The sequence below is a fragment of the Bidens hawaiensis genome, unplaced genomic scaffold (assembly GCF_021521415.1).
Source record: "Bidens hawaiensis isolate Kalapana, Puna unplaced genomic scaffold, B.hawaiensis_p1.1 tig00013117_1, whole genome shotgun sequence".
NCBI lineage: Eukaryota > Viridiplantae > Streptophyta > Magnoliopsida > Asterales > Asteraceae > Bidens > Bidens hawaiensis.
Genome location: NW_027492107.1, coordinates 503,956 through 527,755, shown reverse-complemented (window position 1 = coordinate 527,755; position 23,800 = coordinate 503,956). Strand labels below are relative to the sequence as shown.

At 39.7% G+C, this 23,800-nt stretch overlaps 3 protein-coding genes across 5 annotated transcripts; 1 reads left to right on the top strand and 2 right to left on the bottom strand.

Moving 5' to 3' along the window:
• Window positions 1-1,565, bottom strand: LOC143543335 (squamosa promoter-binding-like protein 3). 3 transcript variants are annotated; one of them, XM_077035680.1, is made up of 4 exons: window positions 1,322-1,565; window positions 1,025-1,218; window positions 497-609; window positions 1-423 (listed from the first exon to the last, which is right to left on the bottom strand). In XM_077035680.1, the coding sequence occupies exons 2-4, from the start codon at window positions 1,180-1,182 to the stop codon at window positions 236-238; spliced, it is 459 nt and encodes a 152-aa protein (XP_076891795.1). In that variant the 5' UTR covers window positions 1,183-1,218; window positions 1,322-1,565; the 3' UTR covers window positions 1-235. The 3 variants fall into 3 exon arrangements, with proteins under 3 accessions (XP_076891795.1, XP_076891794.1, XP_076891796.1); XM_077035679.1 differs by having other exon boundaries at window positions 1,025-1,223; window positions 1,326-1,565; XM_077035681.1 differs by having other exon boundaries at window positions 1,326-1,565.
• A 7,881-nt stretch (window positions 1,566-9,446) lies between these two features.
• LOC143543361 (SUMO-activating enzyme subunit 1B-1-like) lies at window positions 9,447-13,159 on the top strand. Its single transcript, XM_077035702.1, has 10 exons — window positions 9,447-9,588; window positions 9,678-9,729; window positions 11,223-11,418; window positions 11,579-11,658; window positions 11,763-11,879; window positions 12,007-12,057; window positions 12,229-12,295; window positions 12,378-12,481; window positions 12,574-12,678; window positions 12,754-13,159. The coding sequence occupies exons 1-10, from the start codon at window positions 9,506-9,508 to the stop codon at window positions 12,856-12,858; spliced, it is 960 nt and encodes a 319-aa protein (XP_076891817.1). The 5' UTR covers window positions 9,447-9,505; the 3' UTR covers window positions 12,859-13,159.
• On the bottom strand, window positions 13,021-14,966 carry LOC143543360 (putative UDP-arabinopyranose mutase 1). The gene is made up of 3 exons (XM_077035701.1): window positions 14,643-14,966; window positions 13,753-14,003; window positions 13,021-13,610 (listed from the first exon to the last, which is right to left on the bottom strand). The coding sequence occupies exons 1-3, from the start codon at window positions 14,964-14,966 to the stop codon at window positions 13,112-13,114; spliced, it is 1,074 nt and encodes a 357-aa protein (XP_076891816.1). The 3' UTR covers window positions 13,021-13,111.
• Window positions 14,967-23,800: the final 8,834 nt, after the last annotated feature.

Genomic DNA, 23,800 nt, shown 5'->3' with positions numbered 1-23,800 from the left:
AATGAACAACATTAATTGATAAGTTATTAGCCTGCTCAATGATAATAGTTGAACCGAACATTGTTCTTATTCAAACTAAAGACACAATTGCATACAAAGTTAAAATCACTAGGATTGCCAATAAAATGGAAGTGTTTGAGGATCCATATCAGTCGCACCGCCCCAATCCGCATGAAGATCATTTTCTGAACTACCATAACTCGGTCCTTGATCCAACTGACTCGTTGAACCAAAATCAGGACGTGGGGCACATAGCATTATATGGTGTTGAACTAGACGCATGTGGCGGCGCAACCGAAGATGACAGAAGAGAGGGAGCATAGTTTGAGTGGTCCACCCAAGCCGGGCCCTCACCAACCCCACTCCATACAGGGTTTGTGGTTCGGTACACCTGGTCACTAGCAAACTGCAACATATCGCTTCCTGTAACAAAAAATAACCTGATGACACTAAAATAATAAAACAATCACTTTCATACGAACTATAAAACCCAAACCATGGTTTGGAGGTAAAAGATGTTGTCGGGGCTTTCTTCTTCTCTTGTTATGCCCGTCAAGCCGCTTTCTACAACTTCTTTTCCCCTCATCAAATTCCTCTAACGAATGGAACCTATGATTAATATGTCATAAACCCAATAATAATAATTATGATTGTTGGATTTTAACAATCCCAACTTTGACTTACTTGTCGAGAATAACCCTAACTCATAAAATGTTTTCAGAAAGTCCTAACTTCAATCGTATTTTTCCCAGTAATTCAACTACCTAAAAGTACGTTCAAAAACCTAAAAAGGTTGTTTTTCCGTTAGCGTGAGATCGCTACGTGAGATTGCTAGAAAAAAATAAGTTCAAAGATGAGACTTTTCGAAAACATTATCTAAGCTAAGATTAATCCCGACCAATATGTCAAAGCAAAGCTGAGATTAACAAAATCCAACAACACTGTAATTTGTAACACCAAATTGAAAACAAAAACATGGGAAATAAATAAATAAATAAATAATATTAATCGTAACAAGTGGTACCGGCTACATTGCTGGCAGAACCGCAGATTTTGACCATTAATTGAAACTTGTGGACTCTTGGAATGAGTTTCACAAACCTTATGTCTTTGGTAATATTTTCTGCAGTCACTAAGGTCTGCCTCACACTCATCCACTAGACATGTAAATCCACTAGACATATTGTACTTGCTAGTTGTAGTATTGTACCCTTTAGTCTTAACTAAAACAACCCATCATGAGAATTAAAAGATATCAAGTAAACAAAAGTTGATTACATGTGATTGAACATTTGAACATAAAGTTTATGGTATAAAGGACTTACATAGAGATGATCAAAGTCAACGGTTAAGGTCAAACTAAAAGGAAAGTGCCAAGAAGGTGAGTCTCTAGGGTGTTTTCATGGAACACATCATGGGTTGATCTTGGAATATACAGAATGGGATCGATCAAGAATAATGTTTTGCAAGTGGATAGATTTTTTGGGATTATTGTGATAGGAAGAGTGGTTGAGAGAGATGGCAGTATTCCAATTTCCAAGTTATTGGTGGTGGGGGAGTCTATATTTATGGTAATAGTAGAGTTCTTTTATTGAGATTGGTTAAAGTTTAAATGTCAATTAATGGAAAGTTGGTTTAGATTAATAAAAGGAAAAAAGTGATGATAAGACAAAAATTACAAATGAAAACGGTAAATATATATATACTACAGGGGGGGGGGGGGGGGGGCTCGAGCCATTCATATCAGCATAAGCTTCTCCCTTAACTATATTTTAACCCCGAGATATGCATAACAACATAAGCTTCGTCCTTGACTATATTTTAGATGTATTAGTATATCGAATTTTACTTTGTTAATGATTGTACATAGACACATCTCACATGAATATCATGTTAACAACTATAACTTTCGGTTTATCATATCAGTCAATATATTGTCCGTTTTATTTATGATTATCTAACAAGTATGTTTTTGGTTGTTTGGATGAAAACTTTTCAATATCTAAGTACTTCATTTATATAAGCCAAAACGTCTAATACATGTAGACTTAACATTACATGGCATTGATTATAACTTATAGGTTACAAGTTATAAGTTGACCAACATCTCTCATTTGTATATAACATCTCTTAACATGATTTTAAGAAATATGATTCAAGGTTAAGGATTTAGTTGTTATTAACAATTTATAACTTTTTAATATTATAAGTTTTTACTTGTATGATGTAATATATATGACGTAACATTACAACCAGGAAATAATGTTGCAACGGTGTTTGGAGTACCAAGTCAAAAGTGCATTTTAATTTTTAATATAATAAGTAAACAATTGAGTGCGATAAGTATTTATATATATATTTCCTCAAAGTTGATATATGCATATATTTTTATTGAATATTAAACAAAATATTGAACGGTTTGGATTGTAAGAATATTTGCAAAAGAAGTGTATAATTAAAACGTTAATAGTAATAATGGTAAAGTTATTTATATTTACACACTGAATTTTTATAATTAGTGTACTATACCTAAAGGCGGGTGCAGTAGGTGACAAAATGGAGGTTTTGAGACTACAACACCGTTACATAGGAGCGAAATGTGGTGGGGCGAGAAGTTCTTGTCGCCCATATGCATATGCATGTTTGTTATATTATTGTTATTATTATTATTATTATTATTATTTGTGTGATATATATATATATGGGTAAAGTTAAAATACAAAGGACAACAAAAATGAGAATGGTGAGAAGGAATCCAGTCCATTGATCTTATATTTAAATGGCTGAGATTAATTTAATAAATAAAAATTGATGAAAAGGGCATTAAGGTAATAACTCACATTTGTTGACTTTCTCTCTCCACATGCAAGGCACATGTCAATTCCCCCATCATTTTAAAATGTCCATAGCTTTTAAATACGACATTATTTTTTTTAAAAAAAATTCACCATAATAATAAACGTTTTTTTATCTTTAATATGAGTATCATATTGTTATATAAAAATAAAAAAAAAATAATGGGTTTTTTTTAATTGTGTTTTTTTGTTGTTCATTGTGTCGTTATGTAATATGTTGTTTCCATTGTGTTTTACGTTTCAAGTTATTGTGTTATATATATTCACCATTGTGTCTTACGTTTTAGGTAATTGTGTTATACGTATTCACCATTGTGTCTTAAGTTTTAGGTCATTGTGTTATACGTATTCACCATTGTGTTTTACGTTTCAAGTTATTGTGTAACATGTATTAAGCATTGTGTTTTATGTATTAGATAAAAAGACACGATGGTGTGCGAAAAGACACAATGACGAAAAAAGACACAATGATAAGCGAAAAAACACAATGGTGTTCGAAAAGACACAATGACGAAAAAAGACACAATGGTGTGCGAAAAGACACAATGACGAAAAAAGACACAATGATAAGCGAAAAGACACAATGGTGTGCGAAAAGACACAATGACGAAAAAAGACACAATGATAAGCGAAAAGACACAATGGTGTGGGAAAAGACACAATGACTAAAAAGACACAATGATAAGCGAAAAGACACAATGGTGTGCAAAAAGACACAATGACGAAAAAAGACACAATGGTAAGCGAAAAGACACAATGATGTGCGAAAAGACACAATGACGAAAAAAGACACAATGGTAAGCGAAAAGACACAATGGTGTGCGAAAAGACACAAAGACGAAAAAAGACACAATGATAAGTGAAAAGACACAATGGTGTGCGAAAAGACACAATGACGAAAAAAGACACAATGGTGTGCGAAAAGACACAATGACGAAAAAAGACACAATGATAGGCGAAAAGACACAATTACGTGATTTTTGTTTTAAATTTTATGTAACAAAAATCATACTCATATTAAAGATAAAAAAACACTTATTATTATGATGATATTTTTTTTTTAAAAAAATATCATACGAAAAAGTTATAAACGTTCTAAAATGATGGGGGTATTAACATGTGTCTTGCATGTGGAGAGAGAAAATGTGTACAATTACCTCTGTACCATTTTTCTTTTGGTCTCCACTTGACACATGTCAATTATTTATGGCTTCTCACACTTCTCATTTTTGTTACCCTTTGTAGAATAACTTGACCCATATATATATATATATATGTATATATATATGTATATATATATGGTTACAAAATCGTTACACCCTAAAAACAAAAACACATTATTTGCTGATTGAGCGCCACATAGCGTAAATCACCTCATTTTGTAGACCCCTCACTACACATAGTCTAATAATTCTCCACCTAGCTTCAGAGTGAGAAGAACATTAATCACTTTAATACCATTCAAAACAATGAAAATATGTAATACATTATGCGATTTTTGTTAGTATTTCTAACACACAAATAACAAGTTAGACAATTATAAATGATACACTGTACATTATACATATAAGACAATTATAATTATAATTATAATGTAGTGTAGTGTATGTAATATAGTGTAATATCGATATATATAAGACAATTATATTATGGTTTAATTGTCAACTTTTTTAAAATAACACTTTATTTTCAATTGCTCACTCAATGGCAACATTTTTTATCCTTAACGCTAACTATCATTAAGATTTTTGTTACGTTTGTGTAAAATATAAAAATATTCTTATTACTGGAAAAATAAAAGTAACTTATTACCAACCTACCCTCGTCCTTTTCCCTCATTCTCCCAACTATCGACACACCCCTCCAAGTCTCCAATCAGTCAATCACCCTCCGGTTGCCTCTTCACGCGAAACCTCTAGTCATCATGACATAGTCCCACCGCCCATGCCTTGCCACGCTTCTCTAACGCCAATTTTTCTTTTATGTTTTGCATACCATCGTATGCTTCTTTCGATAGCAGGTTTGAGCGGCTTACAAAACGCGTAAGTATTTGTATTTTGGAATATGAGACACCTGTTACGTTATTTTATCGATTAAACTATGGAAAAATAACTAACAATGATTAGTGATTCAGTCTTTTGACCTTCACATATAGTAATAACAGTGTAGTGATGTGCCATATAAAATCAATGAAAACAATTAAACTGCACTTGTTATAACCTTAAATCGAATATGTATAAGTGATCGTTTTACATATATATAATTTGACACATCATTATTGTTTGTTTAGTAATTATTAAGTATCTCAATTTAGCTATATTGAATCAATATATTGAGTTTCACAAATAAACTTGTCTTACATTGTTTTTAGTTGATTTGTTGTATCCAAAGGAATACGCAATACGTGAGCGAAAGGTGATGCTAATTTATATTTGTGTCAAGCTTTATATATTTTTATCTTTATACATGCATTTATATAAGTTATCAGATAATTTTGAAAAATAACCAAATAACGAAATAGAAAGATAAAGGGCTATTGGTTTATAATACTCCTAACTTTCTCTCGTTGGTAGATATCACTCTCAACTTTCAACTTATTTGTTTTTATCACTCCCCCGTTAAGTTAAGGCTAACGCCGTTAACTGGGACGCTGACGTGACTTTGTTTATAATATTTTGTTATTTTACTCAGTTGATGTGTCATCTTACATGGCTACCAACATGAAAATTGTATTTTTTTAGCAAACATCAATTAAAACACAACATCCTCATTCTCATCCTCATCATCCTCATCTGACCCTGACCCACCAATACCATACTTAAAGCTGCTATCATCACATATAATCTCATGTATATTGACAAAAACAACTTCAATCATTGAGCAAAAGTATCAATAACAGGTGCAGTATCATCAATATCAGGTTCAGAATACGATACATATCTAACGACCATCAGCTTCTTCCGTTGCGGACACCACGGACCATAACATCTCATCAAACTCAACTCCAATTTTCTGTCACTAACGACGTTAGTACCAGAACCTTCAAATTGTTGACTGAAACCACCTCCGTTGATAGATCTACACGGTGACAACGGTAAAGCTCGAGAAACCGAGATCTAAGTCTTAGCGTTGATTTTACGGTCAAGAAGTTGAGCCAGTGCGTCGGGTTTTAGGTACCGAAATCAGGAAAACAATCTAGTTGTAGTTAAGACTTTAGGAGATCAAAGTAGTTTTGGTAAGGATAGATCTGATGGTGAGGAGGCTGATGATAGTGATGATAGCAGCTTTAAGTATAATATAGGTGGGTCAGGGTCATATGAGGATGAGGATGAGGATGTTGTATTTTAATTGATGTTTGCTAAAAAAAATACACTCATGTTGGTAGCCACGTAAGCTGACACATCAGCTGAGTAAAGTAACAAAATATTATAAACAAAGTCACGCCAACGTCTCAGTTAACGGCGTTAGCCTTAAATTAACGGGGGAGTGATAACAACAAATAGGTTGAAGGTTGAGAGTAGTATGAGACAAAGTAAAAGTTGAGAGTGGTATCTATCAACAAAAAAAAAGTTTGAAGTATTATAAACCAATAGCCCAAAAATAAATGATGAAACAATATTTGACTTTACTTTAACATGTGGATGGTTCATAGCCTCACAAGTCACAACAGGTTGAGAACCCAATATTGAAACACATGACATAGTAGTTGGTACATTTTGACCATTTGAACAAGGTGGGGGCTAGAATTAACAAGTTAAGAGAAATAAATATATAATTATACCAAAACGTGTATTAATATTATTAAACAAAATATTACATTTTATAGATATAAATTTTCAAATTTATATGAAAAAGGCAACAAAGACATCAATAGTGAAATAGTGAAATACACGGTTACACCTTCAGAACAGTGGGCGTTGTTGTGGTATAGGCAAGGCAAGGGTGAGGTGTTGCCCTTTGCCGCTAGAGAACATTGCTTCCATCAATGCAGTATCGTCTATTGGTGTCAATAGCGGATTTTAAAGAAAATTCGATGTAAATAGCATATATAAAAGAAAATTTCAGAAGTATCCTAAATAATGGACTATGGGTATGTTAAAATATGATGGGAAGGATAAGTTGAATTATGTAAATGGTATAATTACACAATTGAAGTCACGATCGACGCTACCTTTAGGCCAATGGGGATCGCCCCTCCTATTTTTTTTTGTTAAATTGTATAAAATTATCCGTTATCTTCCGAAATTTGGAGCCAACCCCCCCCCCCCCCCCCCCCAACCACTACATTATCGTCCAAACTTCGTGTTTAAACACTAAAAAGGTGATATTAGAATATACATGAGAAGGAAAGAATAAAGTTGAATTAGCGAATGATATGATTCAACAACCGATGCAATATTTGTTGAATCATCCAATTCACGCTCGTTATAAAAAAATACTACATTATAAATCTAGAATCAACAAGAACTGTCATTTGCCAAAAGAAAAAAACTCGTCTTTTGATAATAAACCAATCCTTATAAAAGAGATTTCTAAAACAAACAATGGCTTGATAATTTAAACCACAATAACTTTTCTCTATAACATATAAACAGTAAAAATTTATAAAATATCATAAGAAAACTCCTTATAAGATTGTGGAAAAAACTTTCAACAAACACTCAACTCAGAGAAGTAGAGCGGTTGTACCTCCCCACGTGGAGTGCATGTTAAAAGTTTCTTCCTGAACCGGAGTTCCATGTGACCCTGCATAAACGTTTTCTTCTTTCTCTATTTTATAGAAAATCTTGTGTAGTGTGAATTCTATATCCAATGCGTACACATCTCGCCTATTGAAGTTACGTTCAAAAATGCTGCCTAAGAACTTGTATACACAAGGATACACAACAGTTCTTTCATTCCAACATAGTTGCACGACGCTGCCATTGGCATAACCGATACACCATACGTCACCCCACCCCAACCCATTCCTCTTTTGCTAGAGTTGGCTCCTCGCAATTCTCTCTCTAACACCAATGGTGGATAGAAACCGAACTGTCTCACAACGTTCTAAACCAAACTCATGCACCACTTGAATAGGTGACCTATTAAACAATTGGGACCTTCTTCAACCCCAATATGTGATGAGTCAACATCGAGGCGCCAAACAACTTCGTCAATAAGAGATCCAGGGGTGTCTGAATGCATAAAACTAGGGGTGTCAAACGTGTCGGGTTGGTGGGTTGACGGGTTGATGAGTTTCGGGTTGGCGGGTTAGCTTGTTGAATTCTTCAACCCTAACCCAACCCATATATTTATTCGTGTCATGTCGGGTCGACCCATTTAGATTCGTGTCGTGTTCGGGTTGTGTTTCGGGTCAACCCATTTTACTTTCATATACGTATACGGGTAATACTTATTAACTTAGTAATAAATTAAACAATTAATTTCTCTTAATTATATAAAATTTGTTAATAATTTGTGATAAATCTAATTGTTTTTGTGTATTTATCTCTCATTCTCAATTAACAAACTTAGGTTCACATATTTAGCCTAAGATAAGAACAAACAACCGAAATAACCATAGAATAGATAGTTAGACTTAATAATGTAAAAATGTTTGAAGTAAAAAGTAGATAAAAGTAGTGTAAAAAAAGTTTTACTTTTAAAAAATTGATATATGAAAAATTAAAAATCTAAGTATTTAATTTTAAAATTTAACACTTAATATCTCTATAATCAAAATATTAACTTCTCTAAAGATGTTAAACGAGTTAACAGGTCAACCCACTTTTTAATGGGTCGGGTTCGGGTTGACCTGTTTTTTAAACGTGTCGGGTTCGGGTTGACCTGTTAAAGAAAATGGGTCGTGTCGGCCAACCCAAAAACTATATTTTTTCGTGTCGGGTTCGTGTTAGGTTTCGGGTCGTGTCAGGAGTTGACACCCCTAGTGATATCCATGCTTGTATGCTACATCCACACTTGTCTGTGTGATATGGATACGAGCCGTGTACAATTGTGCACTATAGTTCATGTGTGTTTATCATTTTTAATACCAGCCAACATACAACTTATTCATCTCAATATACAAACCTAAAAGATTGAGAGACGGGGAGGGTGCAAGAGATGATTATTTCTTAGCTTAGAGATGAAGTGAGGCAGATGACGTGACACCGATGTTGAAAATATAACTACACTACTTATATTGTTTTAATCTACTTGCCATGTGTCTTGCGTGAATTCGACAAATAGTTGAATTAACCTTCCCGACACCTATAAATTTTCAAATCTCTTCATTAAATTGAGTGAATAATTACACATACGGTCCATCTAGTCAAGTCATAATGACCCCTAGTTCCCACCTTTCAACAATTACACACATAGATTCTACTTTCCGCAAGCGACAACACCAACGGTTCCTAGAACATATTTACATTAACTTTTACCGTTAATCATATGCAAAATGTCTATTTTACCCCTAACGCAACTGGGCTTTTAAAGCCCAAACAATTACAAACGTTCAAAACATTTCACTTTCCCCACACTCAAAAAAACCCCAAATTTCCGCCATAGATATAATACACTCACTCTCTCATTTTCCACGAAGATTATTATTAGTAAGTATTAATAACCTTCGATTGCACTGTTCGCTTGCTTAATTTCGGAGAAATATGAACGGCGAGGAGTTAACGGAGCAGGAAACGGCGTTATATGATCGTCAAATTAGGGTTTGGGGCGTTGATGCGCAAAGACGGTAGTTAATTAACTGTTTAATTGCAATTTGTTTAACCTAGGGTTTATGTATACATGATTAACTGATTGCTGTTTGTTGATTTGTTTTAGGCTTAGCAAATCTCACGTGTTTGTTAGTGGACTCAAAGGCACTGCTGTTGAGGTTTATTATTATTATTATTATTATTATTTTTACTAATTTGTTATGAAGTTTTGATAATTAGTTATTAAACTGTTGAAGTTATTTGAATGCATATAATTAGGACTGGAATTGAACTGAATTGAATTGAATAAGGTGTTGTTCGTGTTTGTCTGTTAAGTTTTTAACGGATAAGCGAACGGTTTACGAAGAGTGACGTTTTTTGTTTGTGGATGTTTGTTGAGGAAATGAACTTTTTTGGTTTACGACGAGTGAGACATTTTTTATTGGATGTTTGTTTTATTTGATTTGGTTTGTTTATGTTGAGGTTATTTGAGTGTGTATAATAAGGGCTGTCAACAAACCGAACAGCGCGTTGTTTATGCTCGTCTGTTGTGATTTTGTCGGACAAGCCAACTGTTCATTAAGGAAATGAACTTGTTCGGTTCACGAACACAAACCGTTTGGTTTGGCTATCAAGTCTGTGTTGGTGTTTGTGTAGAGGTTTTTCTTGCCAATTTGTTATGTCCTGTAATGTTGAGGTTATTTGAACGCATATACTTAGGGCTGCGAATTTACCGAACCGATTGGAACAAGTCTTTGGTAGTGTTCGTTCGTTAAGCACTTATCGGACAAGCGACAGTTCACGAAGAATGAACTTTTGTGTTTGTGTTCGTTGATTAAGGAAACGAACTTGTTCGTGAACGGTTGACGAACACATGAACTGAAACAATATTTTATTTGATGTGGCTAACCGAGAATTGTCAATGTCAAACGGTTCAGTTCCGTTCAGCTACCAAGTTTGTGTTGGTGTTTATTAACTATACATACAGATGTTTTAATGAGAACCAAAAAAATGTTGAGAACTGTGGGAATCGCATAATGCATTTGTATCTTTTGCGTTAAGTGTTATGCAGTAGGCGGTTACATAACCACTTACTTACTGTATTTACCAAGTTATTAATGCTTTAGCTACAAGTGCTTTAAGAGGTTCTCGCAGTTCTTAACATTTTTTAGTTTTGAAACAATTGTGTCATTATATCTTTGTATATCTGTTCTATAGTTAATAATTTTGCTTAAATATATATGATAAGTTTAGAAAAGTCATCGATAAATATAAAAAATCTTTAATGAACAAATATTAACGAACGTATATAGACACATTATCAAACGTTCACGAACACAATTGATTAGACATAGCCTCTGTTCGTGTTCGTTCATATCATTAATTGTACTGAATTCCTTATTCATGTTTGTTCATTTATTAAACGAATGAACATAAATGAACTTTGCGTCGAACAGTTCACGAACACAATTGAACGGATATGGTCTCTGTTCATGTTTGCTCATATAGTTAATTATGCGAATTTTTTTGTTCATGTTTGTTAATTTATTAAACGAATTAACATAAATGAACTTTTTGCTGAACAGTTCACGAACTGTTCACCGAACGTTCAGTTTGTTTACAGCTCTACATATATTATGGTTTAAAGTTGGTTATGGAATTATGGATGCAGTTCTGCAAGAACATTGTTCTGGCAGGGGTAGGAAGTTTGACCTTGAATGATGATAATCCAGTCACAGAAGAAGCATTAGCTGCTAACTTTCTAATTCCTTTTGATGAAAACATGGGTGGTGGAGGTTCTCTTGCAGAGCTTTGCTGTGATTCTTTGAAAGATTTTAACCCTATGGTTCATGTTTCTGTAGCAAAAGGTATGCTTAATGTTTGTTATACGAACATCATGATAATTTAGATTTATCAGCTCTTAGCTTTTAACTTTAATTATATATGCAACTAGCATCTATTATCATAGTATAGTTCTGAAATATATTAAGACATCATGTCATCATCATAGCTATTTGTTCTATGCAGGCGATTTGTCAAGCTTTGATGTAGATTTCTTTGAAAAGTTTGATGTGGTGGTCATCAGTTGCTGTTCACTTGCTGCCAAAGTATACTTGTCTTACATATTATTTTTTCAATATTTTGTTTGAACCAATGGTAATGTTTACAGCATTCATAGAAGCTAATTTCATAATTTACTCTCATGCTGCAGAAATCAGTGAATGAGAAATGTCGCAAGCTGTCAAAGCGAGTTGCATTTTATACTGTTGACTGTAGGGACTCATGTGGTGAGATATTTGTTGATTTGGAGAAGTATGCATATGTCAAGGTGATAATTAATATTAGTTTATTCAATAAGTTATTATGATTTCTATTTTACAAGTTACATGCAAGATGTATTTTTCAAAATGCATGGCCTGTTATGTTAAACTATATGTTTGCCTTATTGTGTGCAGAAAAAAGGTGATGAGACGGTTCAATGCCAATTGCACTATCCATCATTTGAGGTATGACTTGATCAATTACAACTCTAAACACGGTTTGCTAGGATCATACTTATGAGTTATAACTCAAGTCATACTTATGAGACAGTTCAATGCCAATTGCAGTATCCATCATTTTTTAATAAATTTAAGTACATAGGATATAAAAGATCATATATGTTATTTATTTTGTAGGAAGCAATTGCAATACCATGGAGGTCTCTTCCTAAACGAGTATCAAAGCTTTATTTTGCTATGCGAGGTACCATAAGTTCATTTTTTTAACCATGATTATCTTAATTATCTTTTGCTTTTAAGTATTTTTAACCATTCATATATTGCAGTGGTAGAAAGGTTTGAAGAGGTGGAAAGGCGTAAACCGGGAGAGACGTCCATTGAAGACCTACCAAATGTCTTAAAGCTGAGAAATGAGCTTTGCCTTGCACATGTATATACTTATACTAATCACTTAATGTATTTCTTAAACCAAATTATTTAACCTCACTCTTCTAATACATTCATTCCATGATATCATTGCAGTCGCTTAATGAATCTCAGGTTCCAGACTCCCTTCTAGAAAGATTGATTGTGTCAACAAAAGAATTCCCTCCCGTCTCTGCTATACTTGGTGGAATCCTCGGCCAGGTAAACTAATTATCTAATTGTTAGATTATTATTTCAAACATATCTCAGTTGTTTTATATTAATTTGAATTTACAGGAAGTGATTAAAGCAATATCCGGCAAAGGTGACCCCTTGAAAAATTTCTTCTTTTTCGATTCGGTGGACGGGAAAGGTCTCATAGAGGACATATCCACCTCTTAATATTTGGGGACAATTCAGGTAAGTCAGTTGATGATAACTTAGTCAAAACTAGTAATGGAGTTCGATAGATTTGAGGATTGTTCTAACTTTATCTATTTGTATTTTTTCATGGACGAAAACCGAATCTGGATATCATTTTGTAACAAAACTCTTGATCTTAAACCTGGTTATAAATAATGCATATTTAGGGAAACCGAAAACACAATAAAACAGTTTCTAAAGAAACATTATTCCAACAATAATAAATACTGGTTTAGTTCTTTTTGGATGCAATGGCATGAGTTGATGGGTTGAGCTCGTTCCAAGCATCGATCCATGTAACCATCTCACCTGCAAGCTTCTCAAAATAAGGATCAACGCGTCCGAGTTTCTTCTTCACAAGCTTTGAGAGCTCAACATAGCATTTCTGTGGGGTCACACAATCTTTAGGTAGAACCACTGATTGGAAAAATGGGATAATATCTTCTTGCCAGTAGATGCCCTTGTATTCTTTCTTCAAGTTAACAAACGGGTTGCTAGCTTTGCTATGCCATATGTATGGCAACCCGGTTTTCACTCCGAGTCCCAAATGGTCACATATCACCTTAGCACACCAACCGGCCCACATGTCGTCGTAGCGACCAATGGGCTGACCGTCACCCATGAGCCCAAAGTACATTGCTGGCCCAATAAGTTCCCTGTGGAACGCGAGGTTCATTCCACACATAGGGAACAAAGTCCCTTTCGGGATTGTCAAAACCGCATCGACGTACCTACATTAACCATCATCATTATCATCAATACGAGTTTACCGTGATTAGTTAGTATAATAATAATAATAATAATAATAATAATAATAATAATAATAATAATAATAATAATAATAATAATAATAATTGTAAGTTTGTAATGGACCTGGAGTTACGCTCTAGGGGTTTGACAAGCTGGGTGGGTGCGTCATAATCGGGGATGTTGAGCCAAAGGCCATGGGAGATGGCGGTGGTGACACCTTCTCTTAAGCTGAAGGGGTACCCTCTCACGAAATCTGCACCTTCTCGGAATGGGTCGTACAATGTGTTAAAGAAGAAGGGTGTTGCTGGTGTTAGTAGGTTTTGAATATGCTGAGCCAATGCATTTATCTCTTGTCCTGATGGATCCTTGGCCACCTTCATCCCAACAATTATTTTCATATTTTATTCACAAATATTGATATTATTACAATCTTTATTCACTGACTAGTTTATGGATCAAGAGTTGTAAGTTTATTTTGGAAGTATAAAGTCGTCGGCCTTGTAGGCGGTGACTTTTTAAAATAGTTTTTAACGGTTTGGTTTTAGGGGTTCTTTTTAGGTCAAAATGTGAGCCAAGTTGTTAGTGATGGTTTTCATTTGGACAACTGAAACCAAAGTGTTGAAAATTAAGACCAGACTAAACCAAACATAACCGTTACTAATGGTTTTACTTTGATTTGGTTCATGGTTGAGCTTGTTTGGTCTATATAATAAAAATGAATAGAATACGATCAAGATAAATAACCGATAATGTTTAAATTGTTAAAATTTAAAAGACAAAACACCATGGATTGTATTCTTTTGAAAACTCTAGCAAACGTAGACAACTTGAAATAGTTGAAGATAAAACATAAAAACTTATATATTCCAAACTTTAACGAACTATTTGGTTTTTCTACTGTTTTAAAATGTTTCAAACGTGAGTACGTGACCAACAGCCAGATGCCTGAAAAGCAAACGATTTGGTTTTATATGAACATGTGTGGTGGGGTGACGAAGATATTTGAGACTTACAAAGCAGTCGTCGTCAATGGTGAAGATGTACTTCTTCTTCGAGACAAGGAAACCAAAGCAGCGACAAGCAGAGTCCTTGAATGAAATGCAACTTGATTTAGAACCTAAGATCTTATTAATATCGTTACGATTGTAGAGCTCGTAATCAAACCCTTCGGGTACTTTGATAGTTTTGGTAGGATCTCCATCTTGAACAATGATCAAATGATAAGGCTGGAAGAATGATCTCCACTGCTCTAGAAAATCAAGGTTCCTGATCGTAGGGATCACGATATCGAGCTCATCAGCCCATGGCGGAGTCACGGTGGTTGCCGGCCCAGACATAGCAATGGTTCCAATAGATAAAGACTGAAGAGTTGATGGAAGTGAGATGGTGGTTACAAATTACAATTACTTATACAAGGGGAGGAAGAAAAGTGGTCACATGGGATGTGAAGAAACACTAAGTGACCCGGTACAGATTATAGATAATCTGAGGGTTAAGTAATGTTTCCCACGAATGAGGTCTAGCTGAGAAGGCTGTCCTTCAGGAGACCTGCAAAACAAACACCGTAAGCTCGTCACTGAGAAGGGGGGGGGGGTTCCTCCTTGTGACCACCCTCCGGCGTGAGAATCAGACTAGGTTGCTCTGAATATAAGTGTATATTAAGAGATTGCTAGATAACTGGATAGCAGATGATCTTACCATTCCAAGATGTTGGAGTATTTATAGCCGAAGGTAGGTTTTCTAGAAGGTACAGCCGGCTGAATAGTATTCCTGTTCAACCAACAGTGGACTATGCACAGGCCATACTGGTTGGTGGGTAGGTTACGGCCAACAGTAACAAAGTCGGCTGCACTATTCCACCAACTGTAGATTATGCACGTCCTACTTACTGTGGATTGTACGCAGGCCATGCTGGTTGGTGAATAGGTTACGGCCAACAGTAACACTATTCCACCAACTGTAGGCCGCGCATGCTCCTCAGTAAGGGTTGGTGAGTAGGCAGCGGCTAATAGTGACAAACAGTACTAGAGGGTGCTCCTCCTCGTCCTGTTGTCGATGAGCTGTCACCCTGTGATTGGCTCATGGGCTGTTCTGGTCAGATCGTCTGTCCTATCCATACTTTGGTAGGTATGGTACAAGAGATCTTTCAGAATCAGACTGGCTCATTTAGGCGGGATTGTTCCCGCCTTGCTCATCCCTTCATGTGACTACTGAAGTAGCTAATGTCTTGTGCGTGTAGCCCTGCTGTCTGCGGGTAGCCTTTCCTGATGGCTTGTATCCGCAACTGCGGGAACAGGCGGGGTACTTCACCATTGGGAGGCTTTCCCTGCGTGTTCAGCTTGTGTACTGCGCGTAAGATCCTATGAGCATGGTGGGTCCTGCGGGAGCAGATGGCCTTTGCGCAGACGTCCCTGCTCCAGGTGAGTCTTGCGGGACCAACTGGTCTCTGCTGGGACCTACCTCTTCAAGTCCCCCCAGTCCAATGTTCTTCTCATGAATGTTTAATAAAGTGAGGTGAACTTTTGGACTTTGAGCAAGGGGTTTTGAAAAGGGTTTCTAGTTTTAAGGTTCTCCGTGGGGATTCTTCCCGCGGGTTTCCTAATGTCACTTGCAAAAATTCCCGATTTTTTTGCTTGATCTTTGGGTATGATGCGGGTAGGTATGTAACCTTCTCGCAAGTCAGGAGCGTTGAGTCTCACTTGTGTGGATTCTCCTTGAGGTTTTAGTGGTTTTGAACATAGTGATCAATTATGTTTAAACCACCAATTCCATCCTGGAGCCTCAAACAATGTAGTTCTCGACGTTCCCGCTATGCGGGGATGTTATTTCCGTTTCCACAAGCATTGCCCAGAAGATCCTTCCTGGTTTCAATTCCCTGCCGAGCGCTAGGTATGTGAAGGGTTTTGCCTTAACACTGTACCCGCGCTCGTCTTACGGTTACTTTACTTTCAAGGTACTCCTGGCGTCAATTCCCTGCGGGTGCTAGGTACGTGAAGGGTTTTGCCTTCACTGTATCCGCACCCGTCTTATAGTTACTTTGTTGCCGGGGTATTCTTGGCTTCAATTCCCTGCGGGTGCTAGGTATGTGGAAGGTTTTGACCATAACACTGTACCCGCATCCGTCTTATGGTTACTTGGTTGCCAAGGTAAGGGGTATTTTCCCGCTTACTTTTGAATCTTTTTGAATTTTGAATTTTGAAATTCGAAAGGTTGGTGAGGATAAGAACAATCCAAACATCTGAAACGTCGTGTGACGGTTTCTTCTGACTGTGTCAGGACGTGCAGGAAGTTATGGTGACGTGACAGAACATGGTCATTCCAGTCGCTTTTTCAGGCGCGTGGGCGTGTTTTTTCGGGCGCGTGGCCGCGAAGTTACTGGCACGTCCTTTCAACAGCTGTTGCCAGCTTGCTTTTTGCCACGTGTCATAGTTTCATTGCACTGTCGATTTCTCTCTCCTCCGCATTAAATTCACCGCATTAATTGCGATTACTATATAAAGGGGAAGAGGGTTATTTGCAATTCACACTTTCACCTCTCTTCTTCTTCTTAGTGATTTCCGGCAAATACTCCCCTTTTTCAGGCAAGCATTTTCCCGAAATCACTTCTTTCTGCAAAAATGTCTTCTCATGATGCTGAAGCTGTAGCCGACGATAGGAGTGCTGCTGGCGAGTGCCAGTGTGCTCTACCTGTCGATCAGTACCAGTACATCGTCAGGAAGTTCATGCTCGAGTCTCTCGAGCCTGAGTTTCCTGAATCTCACCAGACTGTGTACGATGCCCCCAGTGGCAAGATCGGGGTATATGCTGCATTCTTTGTTTATGGAAACCTTAGGTTCCCATTGACAAAGTTTATGTACCGTGTCCTGGAGAGGCACGGGGTGCACCTGACCGAGGTGCATCCGATGGCGATTGCCAAGGTCCGGCACTTCGAGTGGGTGTGCCGGATTCTGGGTATTGAGCCCTACGTGGACCGCCTGATGACCTTCTATACTTGGAGGTGCGTCCAAGGGTGGTACACCCTTACAACCCGTATAAAGGGTTTAAAGATCTGCTTGACCGAGCGCAGTCTCCGATCGTGGAAGCGGGAGTTCTTCTACATCTCTGCCCGCGCCATCCCCATTGCTATGAAGTTCAAGAAGGGTCAAGCGCTTCCGAGCCTTCATGCTTCCAGCTACCAGGAGGCGGAATGGTTCGCGAAGATATCCCGGGTCCAATCTCCGGTTTACCGGTTTGCGGAGTCCGGGATGGTGCTGCTGGGGATGAGCCGGGTATGGAAGGATGCGTCTCGGTTTCCTATCCTTCTCGAATACGGTTTGAACTCTATTTCTTATGGTATGTCTTGTCTTTCTTGCTGATATTAGTTTATTTTTCTAACTGTTTCTTTTCTTTTAGAGGGGAATAATTTGGAATCGCTCCTGTTCCCGCAGGAGGCTGACCGTCCCGTGCGGGTGGGCACTCGTGCTCTGGACGACAATGAGTTGCCCATCCTGGAGCAAACGGCGGATAGGTTTGTGGAGGTCTATCCGCCAGGCCAAGAGATCCTGAGCCACCGGCGGCCAGGTAAGGAGATATTTTATCCCGAACCCCTCAATGCTGTACCCGCTGTTGGAAATCCTTACATCCTATCTTCTTCTGAGGAATCCGCAGATGGTCCTCCCCTTGTGCGGAAGAAGAAGACTGCTGCCGGCGTGAAGGGGAAGGAGAAGACCACAGCTGATCCAGTGGTTCTATCTGACACGGAGTCAGATAGTGAAGAGGTGGCGGGGAAGCCCGGTGGTGAGAAGACCACTGCTCCGGAGGCTACGACCGTTACCTCCGGAGAACCAACGAAGACGACGGTAACCGGTACCAAGAGGCCGGCTCCATCGGGTTCCTCCCCGCCCGTCCGTACGTTCAGGGTCAAGAAAACCCGTAAGTATAATCACAATGCCTTTGTAGATTTGTCACTTCATAATTTTCTTTTAACACTTTCTTTGTGCAGGCGTGGATGTTGACGCAATCCTGGGTGAAACGCAGGGGAGTACCTCCTCGCCAATGACGGTAGGCTCGGTCAGCCTTCCTGAGGCGTCGACCCAGTCGCCTGCGCCTGCATCCGCTGGTCCAGTTGCTCGTTCCATCGAGCCAACTGTTCCGGCCGAGATGACGTCACCGCCGGCCGTGAGTGCGATTTTTACAGCATCCTTCACGGAACCGGCGGTTACTGCTGCTTTTAAGGAGGCGGCGACCGCGGCGGAGACCACGACGGCGACCACGGCGGCTGCCACAATGCCCGCGCCACCGGCACCGACAGCCGGACCATCAGGTACGCGCAGGGCTTCCCGCCGATCTTTGCCACCTTCCCATCTGCCTGACCTGTTGGATGGATTTCCTTTAGGTTCAGGTGATGGGTTTGGCGGATATCGGCCTGTCATTGACCCTACAGGTGCGTAGGGTTCCTTTGTTTTTCCCCTTTTTTTATCATCTTTTCCTTACTGTCTTTGTTTCTTTTGCAGTGTCGGATTCCAATGAAGTGTATGTTCCACGATGGAACATACGCCGAGGAACAACCCTTCGTACCCCTGTGGAGTGCGCGGACTGGGCTCGCCACGCTGCTCCTCATGGTGCGTTGGGGGAAGCCATGGCTAGCTACCAGGAGGGTAGGCTAACCAATGAGCTTCGGGTTCTCCAGGCCCGGATGCAGCCGCGCATCGAGCTGCTTTGTCGTGAAAATGACAAGTTGAAAGCAGCTCGCGCCAAAGACGTATCTGAAGCGCGTGCTCTCCGGGAGGAGAACCAACAGCTGGCGGCAGCTGCCGCCACCAAGGAGAAGGCCTTCAAGGCCCTCGAGGTTGAAGTTCAGGCGCGACTCGAGGCCCGTTCCAAGGCTGCCCAAGCTGTGAATGAACAGCTTCGGCTGGCCAGGGAAACTGCGCGAAACGCAACCGAGAGGGCTGCCCAGGCTGAAGCCGTTGCTGAGCCTCTGCGTTTGGAGAATGAGGAGCTGAAAGGCAAATTAGAGGCTCTCCAACGCGCTCATGATGCCTTGGCAATGGAAGATGCCAAGAAACTCCAGGAAATCCTGGACCAGAGGGGGGTGCTTGACCAAACCGAGCGGAAGCTTAAGGGCGTCGAAGAGGCTGCCGCTAAGGAAGTTTTACTTGCCAACCTTAACAAGAGCGAAGCCGAACGCGCCCATACCGAAGCTCAAGCTGCCCTCCGATGGCTTCTTCGAGAAGCGTTGCCTCAGGTATGTTTAGATTTATCTTCACGCATTTCTTTTGTAAGAAAAGGTTCTAATACTTGTATTTTTTTCTGTAGGTTGTGCGTCGGGTCTTTTCAGAGACCTCCTACGATGATGCTATGACCGCAGCCCTCAACGCTTCTCATGATGATGGGGAAAAGGCCGGCTTCATGCTTGGTCTAGGGTTTGTTGAGAAAGGCGTCCCGCCTTCCAACTTCCCTTTGTTCGATGTGGATACCGAAGCCATTTACGACCAAGCATTGAACCAATACGCCGCCTTCCCGCATCCAGTGGTGGAAAAGGTGGATGAAGTAGCTGTTGCTGATGATGGGTTAGCTGTCCTCAAAGCTTTCCTCGAACCACCCCGTTCTTCTGACGGAGCGGGTCCTAGTGGAGGCGGCCCTGAAGCTTGACCCCGAAGATCCCTTTCCATTGCTTAAACTTGTATAGATTCTCTTCTAGGCGGGTAGTAACCCGGCCATTCTTGTAATATATTATTGAAATATAAATCTTTTTTGCGTATAAGATTGTTATTTCCTTCTTTGGATTCCTTGCTTTATAAACTCATGACTTGCATACTTAGTTTAACTTAGCAATTTTTCAAGTGTTCTAGAATAAGTTAACCTCTTGAACGTGGTTGATGATGGGTTAAAGTTTCGCTTCCTCTTTCGTGATTGTGCGGGTAGAACCGTCACTTGCACTTGGTAGGATGGCTAAACTTTAACCTTTATCTGACCTGCGTGCAGGTTTTCCTCATTTCTAAGTATTTAGGATAAGTTAACCTTTGAACGTGGTTGATAGTGGGTTAAAGTTTCACTTCCTCCTTCGTGATTGTGCGGATAGAACCGTCACTTGCACTTGGTAGGATGGCTAAACTTTACCCATACCTGACCTGCGTGTAGGGTTTCCTTTTTTCCTTGTATATTTTTTTTTTTTTTTTTTTTTTTTTTAGGATAACCTTTGAACGTGGTAAATGATAGTTTAAAGTTTTGCTTCCTTATTTGTGATTGTGCGGATAAGACCGTCACTTGCACTTACAAGGATGGCTAAACTTTACTTACATCCTACCTGCGTGTAGGTTTCCCTTATTTTTAACGTTGTGTTTATGCGGGTTTTGCCGCCTTCCACACGTAACGACTTACTTCTCCCCCTTTATGGTAAACACCGGCACCAGTGGGGAGTTCATAAGAATAAAGGTAAACACATTATGAAAGGAGAATCATTTCCATTAGAAGTGGCTCTTGGCCTTTTCTTTACAAGTATTGGAATTGATCTACATATAACATTTGCGTAATTGAGCTCCATTCCATGTTCTTGGGATGGGAGTGCCATCGAGCCTTTCGAGCCGGTATGCGCCCTTTCCCAGAACTTGTTTGATAACATATGGCCCTTCCCAGACTGGGGCCAACTTTCCTGGGCGTTCTTGGTTCGAAGCCTCGTTGTTACGCAGTATGTAGTCTCCTTCCTTGAAGTTGCAGAGTTTTACCCGCGTGTTGTAGTACTTTTGCATTTGTCGTTTGTAATTCTCTTCACGCACTGCGGCTAAATCTCTGCGTTCCTCGGTTAGCATAAGATCCAACCGTCTTTCCGCATCATTGTCTTCTGGCTGACTCAAGACCCTTGGTGAGGGTAGACCAATTTCGACCGGGACCATGGCTTCCGTGCCATAAGTGAGGCTGAACGGGGTTTCCCCCGTACTGGCCTTCTTCAGCGTTCTGTTTGCCCAAAGGACGTGCAGAAGCTCGTCCACCCAGCCGGATCTGTGTTTCAAAAGTCTTTTCTTGATGCCTTCGACGATGCTCTTGTTTGCTCTCTCCACCTCACCATTACCTTGCGGGTGTGCCACTGAGGTAAAGGTGTGGGTGATTTGAAGTTCTTTCAGCCACTGTTGTAGCTTCTTGTCAGCAAAGTTGGTGCCGTTATCGCTCACCAAATTCTGTGGAAGTCCAAAACGACAAATTATAAATTCCCAAATAAATTTTTTGATATGCTTTGCGGTTGTTTGGGCTAAAGGTTTTGCTTCTATCCACTTGGTGAAGTAGTCGATGGCTACCACTAGGAACTGAACATTTCCTGCTGCTGTAGGAAATGGGCCTGTCACATCGATGGCCCACTTCTGAAATGGCCACGAAGAAGTGACTGGAACCAGTTCGTTTTTTGGGCGATGCGTGTTAGGTGCGTAAAGCTGGCAAGACCTGCATTTTCTGATGTATGCCAGTGCATCCGTATGCATCCCCGGCCAAAAGTATCCCGCGTTGTTTAGCTTGGCTACAACAGCGCGGGGGCCTGCGTGTACCCCACAGATGCCTTCGTGTACTTCCCTTAGGAAGTAGTCGGCATCTTGGTTGTCCATGCATCTCAAGAGTGGGCCAAGAAAGTTACGTCTGTAAAGGATGTCATTGACGAGTTGATAATTCAGTGCTTTACAGCGTAGTTTTCTTGCCTGTGTTTTTGACTCTGGTAGTATTCCTGCTGCAAGGTAATTTATTATTGGTGTCATCCATGTTTCTGTATTGTTCTGGATGACACAAATTTCCTTGTGCGGGACTGATGGTGCTTCGAGGAGTTCAATGCGGATGTCCTTTCCCAAGTGGGTGAAGGCTAGTGATGCAAGCTTGCTTAACGCATCCGCAGATTTGTTTTCACTGCGCTTGACGTGTATGACTTTACAATCACTAAAATCACGCATAAGGGTTTTTGCCTGGGCGAGGTACAGGGCCATGGTGTCATTCACAGCCGTGTATGTTCCATTTATTTGGTTGGCCACCAGCATGGAATCCACGTGGGCTTCTAAGTTTTTCACTCCCATCTTACGCGCAATTCTCAAACCGGCCAAGAATGCTTCATATTCGGCTTCGTTATTCGTACTTGGAAAGTCCAGCCGAATAGCGTAAGTATATTCTTGGCCTGCTGGGTTGGTTAATTTTAACCCTGCGCCTGAACCCTCGTTACTGGCTGCTCCATCAGTGTAGAGTCGCCAGACATCATTGACGTCCTGTGCTGGGGAGGGTTGAGCCTCCTCCTGGCACTCTTTTTCCCGCGAAACGGGGACTTCTGCAATAAAATCGGCCAAGACCTGGCCTTTTATGGCTGGTCTTGGCTTGTACTTAATTGCATATTCTCCCAATTCAATTGCCCATTTGGCTAGACGTCCCGATAATTCGGGTTTGCCTAGAACATTTGAGAGTTTGAAGTTGGTGAGAATGGTGATTGGGTGGCCCTGGAAATATCGTCTTAACCTGCGTGAAGCGTGTATAAGTGCTAAGACCAATTTTTCGAGGGTAGAGTACCGGGTTTCTACGTCTGTTAGTACACGGCTAACATAATAGATTGGCATCTGGATGCCCTTTCGTTCTACTAGCAAGACTGCCCCGGTTGCTCTATCTGTTGCGGAAAGGTATAGGATTAACTCCTCTCCCGCTTGTGGTGCTGTAAGCGTTGGAAGTTCGATCAGGCGTGACCGAATCTCCTGAAAAGCTGCTTCCGCTTCTGGTGTCCAGCGGAAGTGCGTTTTCTTCAGGCAGTTTCTCAGTGTTGACACGAAAGGAAACGACTTATCCGCATGGTTTGCCAAGAAGCGATTAAGTGCGACTAGTCGCCCATTCAGTGTCTGAGCCTGTTTGATGGTGGTAGGTGATTCCATTTTAACAATGGCTTCGACCTTTTCAGGGTTCGCTCTAAAGCCATCTTTAGTAACAATGACTCCCAAGAACTTCCCTTCTTCCATCCCAAATGAACACTTGCTCGGGTTGAGCTTCATGTTTATCTTTCGGAGCGTGTTGAAAGTTTCTTCAATGTCTTTCAACATCGCCTCAGGCTCGAGGCTTTTGATGACCAAATCATCCATATAGACTTCCAAGTTTCTCCCGATTTGGGCATGAAACTCTTTGTCCATTAGTCGTTGGTACGTGGACCCTGCATTCTTAAGTCCGAATGGCATCATTTTATAAC